This window comes from Schistocerca serialis, chromosome 1 (assembly GCF_023864345.2).
Source record: "Schistocerca serialis cubense isolate TAMUIC-IGC-003099 chromosome 1, iqSchSeri2.2, whole genome shotgun sequence".
Classification (NCBI taxonomy): domain Eukaryota; kingdom Metazoa; phylum Arthropoda; class Insecta; order Orthoptera; family Acrididae; genus Schistocerca; species Schistocerca serialis.
This window is the reverse complement of record NC_064638.1, coordinates 204,632,825-204,641,312: the sequence shown is the minus strand read 5'-3', so window position 1 is coordinate 204,641,312 and position 8,488 is coordinate 204,632,825. Positions and strand designations below refer to the sequence as shown.

Sequence of the window (8,488 nt, the reverse complement as noted above, 5' to 3'; positions counted from 1 at the left end):
CACACCGTAGATGCTAGGGAGGGAGTTTTTCCCCATATGGCTCATACTAAAAACAGGAAATTTTTAAGTGGAGATCAAACCTCAAGTGGGGACCGAAATGCCAAAGCGGTGAAAAAACAAGCAAAAGGAAAGAATTACAATCCATACTGGAAGCCAGGGGAATAGCCATGTCGACATAAAGCAAAACACTGAGAGAAGGGATGGAGGTGGCAACGGGGAAGGGGCAGGGCTAGGGAGGGAGGGGGCAGGGAGAAGGAAAAGCAGCTAGGGAATGAAGAATGAGCTGCAATAGCTTGGGGCCCCATGTGTGCCATGCATGAACTCTCAAAAGAACCATGAGCCCCCTGGGGAGGGGGGAGGGGGGGGGGGGATGTCTGAATGGCAGCAGTTTGACCCTCGCTCCTTCTGAACATGTGTATCATCTTAATAACCATGTTACTTCACTTTATGTGGAAGTAATAAAAGCCAACGATACAAAAATTGTACTTTATTTATCAAATAACAATCATTACACATTTTTCATGTTAATGTCAAGTTGTGGTGGTCATCATTAAAGTAGCTGCCACCAAGAATTTCACTTCATAGCTTAAATGAAAAATGGTAGTCCACATTATTTAAGCTATGTAGGCCTGTTTTACAATATTACTAATATTCAGCACCTTTCAACATAAATTATAATAAATGTTATAGCACAAAACGTCTCTGCTAGCAACAAAATTTATATTACACTTATTACACAATCTTAAAGTAACTTACAGGGCAAGCAAATGTTACATACAATGCAGACTTTGTCAGTATTAGACTGTGGTCTAAGGCAGGTTTTGCACCTAATGTTTACTCTCACAATGATAGAAAAATAATCACAGTCTATAAAGACAATTTTCAAACTTAAGTTGTTTAAATTTGAAAACTCTAACTGCATCCTTATAGCCTAGATATTTTTCAGCATTAGGCACAGGAACTTGCATTAGACTACAGCCTAATACCCATATAACAAAAACTCACCCAAAATGCTGACATTTGCACTTTTCTTACAATAGTTGTGTTCCGGCCTGAGATGATGGAGTTGGCAATTGTGAGCAGAGGTGTGCTTGCTTGTGTGTATGAATCGTGTGTGTCTTTCTTTTACTGATGAAGGCTATGGGCGAAAGCTTAATTTTTCCTATCTGCAACTTAACATGTCTTTACAGAAATCTGTCTTTTCCAGCATTGTTGATTTTGAATTCATTTTATTGACACCCAAAAAGCTATGTTATTAATTAAAAAGCACATTTTTTAGACCAGTTACTTTTGCATAAGGGTGATACTGTTATTCAAAATTGAGGAGCAAATTACTTCTACCCAACTGATGTGCAGAAGGCCTACATTCATCAATGACCTTACACTATGGTCTCCTTGGTAATATCGTTGCAAGGTATGTCGGAGGAGAATAAGTTTCAGAATAATCAAGTTGTAATGCAAAATAAGCATTTTGCCTTTCTGAATTATTCACTTTTCACTCATCTTTAGAAAAAAACTATACAGTAATGGGAATATAGTTTACTAATTAACAGGAAGTTACTCAATGTTATGAAAAATTTCAATACATCAGCAATGTATCAAGTTCAATCGTAAAACCTAATTACTTGACATATAACTATATTAGTAATCTTCTTTTGCAGATACAAGCAAAAATAGAGCTTATACATGCAGTAGTATAAAAATCTAAACATATTAAACAATTTTATTGGGACTATACTGTACATGCAGGACATAATTACTGAGCATAATTGCACATACATTGCAAGGAAAAAATGCCCAACTAATAAACAATTTTATAATAGGAACGTGCTGCAATACAGTATGTGAGCCAAAAACATAGACAATTTATTGATAGCCTGGCTGCGACGATGGGCGATTATAGGCACTACCCTTGCTGTAAGGATTTCCACCAACAGCAGCAGACTGCTGCATGAAACGTGGCTGCATGTATCCACCTTGCTGCTGACCATATTCTTGCCCTGAAAATGACTGAGGGCCCTGCTGAGGTCGAGGACCAGGTGAAGCACCACTAACAACTGCTGGAGGCCCGCCAGAACTTTGGGGAGCACCTGCATACCTGAAATCAATACAAAAACTTCAAAATACTTTTATTTTTCATTCATCTTAAAAGGGGTCAGTCATGGGGAGGGAGGGAGGACAGGGATTTTGGGGGGGGGGGGGAGGGAGAGAGAGAGAGAGAGAGAGAGAGAGAGAGAGAGAGAGAGAGAGAGTTTTTAGCTTTCAGATAACTCTCATTGTATCTTTTTGGTTGATAATGCCGACTCAAACCCACTAACAGGATAGCTTACCACTAGGAAACTAACAGCAATGAGGAATTTATACGAATAAACATGCACCAACAAAGTGATTCCAAGCTAAATATTAGCAAACAAAATGAACTGTTGCATTCTGTCAAATATTTGATGGGAGCTATATCTGTGCATATAGAATGGTGGTGGTGGTGGTGGTGGTGATGGTGGTGGTGAAAACATCAACAACACAAAAATATAAACTACAACCCAGTAAATGTAAGAAACATGGGAATAGACTGCTGAACACTAAAGCATGTTGTAGAACCCAGTCACCGAACACTTTTGGGAAGTACCGAAGAAGACATTTCAAACAACGGAAAATTCAGGTTGGAATATCAACAATACAAGGAAAAGAGACTGCTACATACAGTAAAAATGACAGTTAAGTTGCAGACAGGCACACTGAAAAGACACTTACACATTAGCTTTCTGCCAAAGCTTTTGTCAGAAAGGTAAACACACACACACACACACACACACACACACACACACACACACACACACGCAAGTTGTGGTGGTCATAATTAAAGTAGCTGCCACCAACAATTTCACTTCATAGCTTAAATGAGAAATGGTAGTACACATATTTAAGCTATGTAGGCCTGTTTTACAATATTACTAATATTCAGCACCTTTCAACATAAATTATAATAAATGTTATAGCACAAAAGTCTCTGGACTCAGTATCCAGTAGGATACGAAAGTTTAGGGCAATTTATTTTCTTTGGTAGTTGTTACATCTTTGCAGTACCTGTTCATCTTAGTATGCAATGAAGTTGCCTGCGCCCAACCACCATATCTGCCATCTTGCACTGGCATGGTGATGACTCATTCATTCATTTTGTCATAGTCAACAGTAAAGGCTAGAACACATACCAAGAATAAATTCCGGTCTGAGGTGCCCGAGAGGGGGTGTGTGTGTGTGTGTGTGTGTGTGTGTGTGTGTGTGTGTGTGTGTGTGTGTGTGTGTGTGTGAGAGAGAGAGAGAGAGAGAGAGAGAGAGAGAGAGAGAGAGAGAGAGAGAGAGAGGAGGGGGGGGGGTGTTTGCTTGTGTGAATGAATGAGTGCATGTTTCCTTTTTGACAAAGGCCTTCACCAAAAGCTACTGTGCAAATGTCTTTTCATTGTGCCTGTCTGCAACTCAGTGTGTCATATCTATCTTTTCCTTACATTCTTGAAGAAGACTTCGTTATTTTCTGAAAGAAGTCATTTTTCTAGAGCTAGTTGTTTGTCTATTAGAAACAAATACTTTATTCCATTGTCAACTAACAAATTTCACCTCTGAGGAACATCTAAAAATTTGTGTGTGTTGTCACTTGATAATGCCCATGGTGACCAAGCTACAATTTGCCACTGAACTTAAGTGTTTCAAATAAAGAAGTCTGCAATGTGTGAAAAGATAGATTGCTACTTACCACAAAGAAGACATGTCAAGTTGCAGACACGCATGATAAAAAGACACTCACTTGTAATAGTTTTTTCATAATGCCGGGCCACAGTCATAATAAAAAGTTATTACTGCCATTAGACTGTTGTTTATTTACAGTGTTACATTTACACTTACACAATCATGATTTTGGCTTCAAAGTGCCATTACCAAGTGTTTTCTGAAAGCAGGTTAGCCAATAACAGTGAGATACATAACAAGCGATATAACTGTATAACAATCCATGTTTGTAATGCTTATTTACAAGGGTTATAAATTGCCTAAGATTGCATACTGTCATATTAAAAGTACAAAATTAGACGCATCGTCTAAGAGTTGATATTTCTGGCACAGCCTACTGCTTTGTTTCATTACTGAGTACACCATCTTGACTGAATGACAGTTGGCTAAGTGTCAAATTGTCTTGGTCAAAGAAATTCCTGTTACAAGCAGGTGACCTCTTTTAGTCTTTGGACTCAGTATCCAGTAGGATACGAAAGTTTAGGGCAATTTATTTTCTTTGGTAGTTGTTACATCTTTGCAGTACCCGTTTATCTTAGTATACAATGAAGTTGCCTGCTCACAAACATAAACAGAAACAAACCTCTATATAATATTCGCTGCATACATAAATATTTAAGTCCAGCTAGTCACTGACATTGTTTAAAGTACATTTTAGTAGGTAAATATACAGCTTTGTACGTTAAATTAACACATAGCCAACTCTAAATTGTGTAATTTTGCCTCAATGCAGAATAAATACAATACAGTGCAATTTCTTATTCTACTCTCTCTCAGTAATTAACCAGTGAGGCTTGAAGCGATATCTATGAGATATATATCATCAGGCATGTAAATCCTGTTATATGTGTTGGAACATTACTTAGGAATAAGTGCAAGTAACACAGGTATGTGAAACATGTCATGTACATACAAGCATTTAAGCAAATAAAAGACTCAAAAGTTTTCATGTTAAACAGCACATTTAAATTTAACATAATATAAAGAGTAGGAATATCCTAGTATTTGTTAATGGTTGATGAGATACAATTACAAACGTAAGTGCACGGCTGTATTGATACATATGGCTGTAATCTTGGTGCTATAAATATTATTTACATGTTATAGTAGTGACGTCTTATTTATATGACGTAAAATTGACAAAGTAATATTAACAACTTCAACGGCTACCACATATGAAAGCCCCAAGTGGGATAATTCCTATTTCTTAACAACAAAGCTAATCTAAAAGTACTGATCAGAGTTAGCTCTTAGAGAGGTAATAAACAATTGAGAAGAAACACAAGGTCTAGAATACTATAAATCATTCATTGAAGACTGTAGTCTTGCCGACATGTTCATGTCAATAGTGTATACCAGAAATTTGCCCAGTCATCACACACCTATCCAATCTAAAAGCAACACCATATATTTTGACTCAGAACATTGTAAAAACTATGTCCACTATTCCATGGGCCACTGACATAATTATTTATTCCTCTTGAAGTTGTGACACACTACTTCTTGTTGTCAGACATTGCTGTCAAAAATCAAGAACACCTGAGAAAGACATTGAAACAGAAAGAGAAAGAGCAGCCAAGAATCGCTATCTATCCCATGTTGGACCAATATCTGGAAAGATCGGTACACTCCTATGGAAACATGATATCCAGTGTGTTTTGCTCCCATCAACAACGGTAAGAAGTCTTCTGTGTAATGCTACAGATGAACTAGGTTTCCAAAAGCCAGGTGTGTACTGCATTCCGTGGATGTGGCACTGTCTTACATGGCACTGTCTTACATGGGGCTCACAAGCAGTTAGATCTGTTGAGGAAAGATGCAAGGAATGTCAGCAGGACACCCGAATAAAAAGGCCTAGAAAAGAAGTTGCCACCAAGCACTGTCTCAAATATCATCATGAAATGAAATATGAAGAGACCAGAAGAGACATATGCCTAGTTTCTGGGACAGCGTAATTATGGAGTCTATTGAAATAAAGATGGAAAACCTAATAAAGAAGGATGAAGTTTACAATTTAAATAAAGCTTGGGCTTCAGCGCTCAGTTTATAAAAATCTGCCACCACAAGCAACAAAATGTTAATATCAGTCTGGGCTCTGTAAAACATAACGGTACAGTGTTGAATTCACAAGCAACTATAAATAACAGTTGATGCCAATGATAGCTCACAGTCTGGTTGGAGTCCAAACTGATCAACAGCAGAATTCTCAGCACCTGAAGAAGATGACTGAGCTGTTTGTCATAATATTTGAATAAAATGGAAACAACAACTCGACTGTACACCATTAATCATTCACAATGAGAAAACTTGGAGATCACATTACTACTAGTGTGTGCTGTGTGGTGTGGCACAGTGAATAGCGTCAGAAGCAGGATTGTCAAATGTTACTCAGTGGGCAAATTCAATGTTGCTCTTGTCCACACCACTGCCATTTTGAGAGAAAATGATTGTTTATTATGTGCCTAGGCCATCAACAATAGTGTTTGATGATGCTTCCAACCAATTTGTTACTACTAACAAGAGGCCTAGAATGGCAGCAGCGAAAGGAGATAATTGACTTCAGCATCAGAATATTGAAGTTAATGATAATTTAAAAAATGTAGATCTTGTGGATCTAATACCTCAGTTCCCCATATACAAAATTGATGAACTATCAAAAACATGTCCAGCCACCTTGTCATTGCTTTTAAAAGCCAATAAATTGATATGGGCCCAAATTAAAGATAACACACCCAGCAATAACAATAAAAAAACTAAAACACTGTCTGCAGTCAAGCCAGTCAGCAACTGTTAGGAAAGTCACCTCTGAAAACTGGAAGGAATCTATCATATGCAAGCTATTTAAAAAAATTCATTTTTAAGAAATGATCACATCATCAAGGATCTGTGATAGGTGAAAAAAATAATGTTGGTAGAGTTTTACCATTGTAATCTCATACACACACACACACACACACACACACACACACACACACACACACACACACACACACACAAACAAACAAAAAAATGCACAGGTGGAGTCACCTGACTGTTTGGTGGGTGCACTTACCGTATTTACTCGAATCTAAGCCGCACTTTTTTTCCGGTTTTTGTAATCCAAAAAACCGCCTGCGGCTTAGAATCGAGTGCACAGTAAGCGGAAGTCCTGAAAAATGTTGGTAGGTGCTGCCACAATTAACTTCTGACGTCGAATATATGTAGCGCTACACAGGCATGATTTGCAGGCACAACAATAAATGCTGGCACCAATACTTCTGTGTCAGTAAAAACAGGTAAAAGACGCGACAAGTTTAAACGCATGTACACAGACTGGCTTTCGAAAAGTGAAACAACTGACACCAACAGGACGCATAAAATGTGGAAGTTTGTCACAGGTGTGCCAATGGATTTATGATGCATGGAAGTGTGTTCCAAACCAGACTGTGCAACAAGCATTTAAAAATGTTTGCTATCCAATGCACTAGATGGTATGGAGGACGATGCTCTCTATGAAGAAATGAGCAACAAAGAATCGAGTGATAGTGATTCAGAATCATAACTGATATTTTAAACATTTCATACAAGATGTATTACAAACCTAATAAAATTTTGTTTTAAATTTCAGCATTTAATTTCTAAGTTATTTCCATTCTTATTTTATAAGTTTTGCTACTCTGCATTGCACAGGATAGAAAAGCGTGGAGAGCTGCATCAAACCAGTCTACGGACTGAAGACCACAACAATACACACTGAATTTGAAGTCATCACTAAAAATCTACTACGAAAATCCGACTGGCAAGACTGTTTGGGATGTATGTCAATATGATCAACTCTACGTTCTGAATTTTTTCCTACCTGTGACAAGAGATTGTTGCTAATAGGAAATTTTTATGAATCGTGAATCACATGCAGTATTCTCTTCACCATAAGAATACTAAGAATGTAAACATTATGCCATGTATTCTTTCGTGTTTGCTGCTATCTCATTTAAATCGTGTCTGCCTAATAAACTACAAAACTAGAGTGAGACAACAGCAAACGTGGGAGAATATACATATCATGTCATGTTTATATTTGTATTATTCTTATGCTGAATAGTGATACAGTCAGAAATGAAGCAGGCAACTGACTAGATTTTTAAATCTAAGATGACTAATTTCTGTGCGGAATGTAATGTACTAAAGAGACGTCTACAAAGATTTTCAAACGGAGAAAAATTTTCACTAAACTCTAGTTCAGAACATTTTCTATCATATGCAGTCTATTATTTGGTTTTTGTTGATATTTGGTTTTTGTTGATCATTATCAAAGAAAGCAGCAGTGTAAGTAACAACAAATAGCAGTCTTTTGCCATTGTTTCACTAATGATACAATTCTTGTGCACAAAAGCAAGGTATGCCACGCGCGGCGACATGTCGTAAACACTCATTATCAGAATGAGACAAACAATGCATGACACAGTACAATAATGCAGATGAAGCACGTGAAAAAGGAAGGATCCCCAATAAATATGGATGGAGCACCTGCTGCATAGCAATGGCTACATGGTAAAGCTTAACTGCTTAGCTTACAACTCGAACCAAACTACTGTAGCTGTATCTTCATCCATTCGACCTAAATTGTGTCTCGTGTTACAATGGACCAACTTTATTTCGATATGGAGATGCGGCCTAAAACTTTTCTCTCCCCTCGAATTTCGGGTCTCAGATTTCAGGCGCGGCTTAG

The 8,488-nt window shown here is 37.6% G+C and overlaps 1 protein-coding gene across 1 annotated transcript in view; it reads right to left on the bottom strand.

The window, feature by feature from the left end:
* Window positions 1–472: 472 nt before the first annotated feature.
* LOC126465605 (protein TFG-like) overlaps window positions 473–8,488 on the bottom strand; it is a 64,905-nt gene continuing 56,889 nt past the window's right edge. Inside the window, exon 7 of the mRNA XM_050096317.1 lies at window positions 473–2,098. Coding sequence (XP_049952274.1) covers window positions 1,867–2,098 — 232 coding nt within the window. The 3' untranslated portion in view covers window positions 473–1,866. The remainder of the gene's footprint in view (window positions 2,099–8,488) is intronic.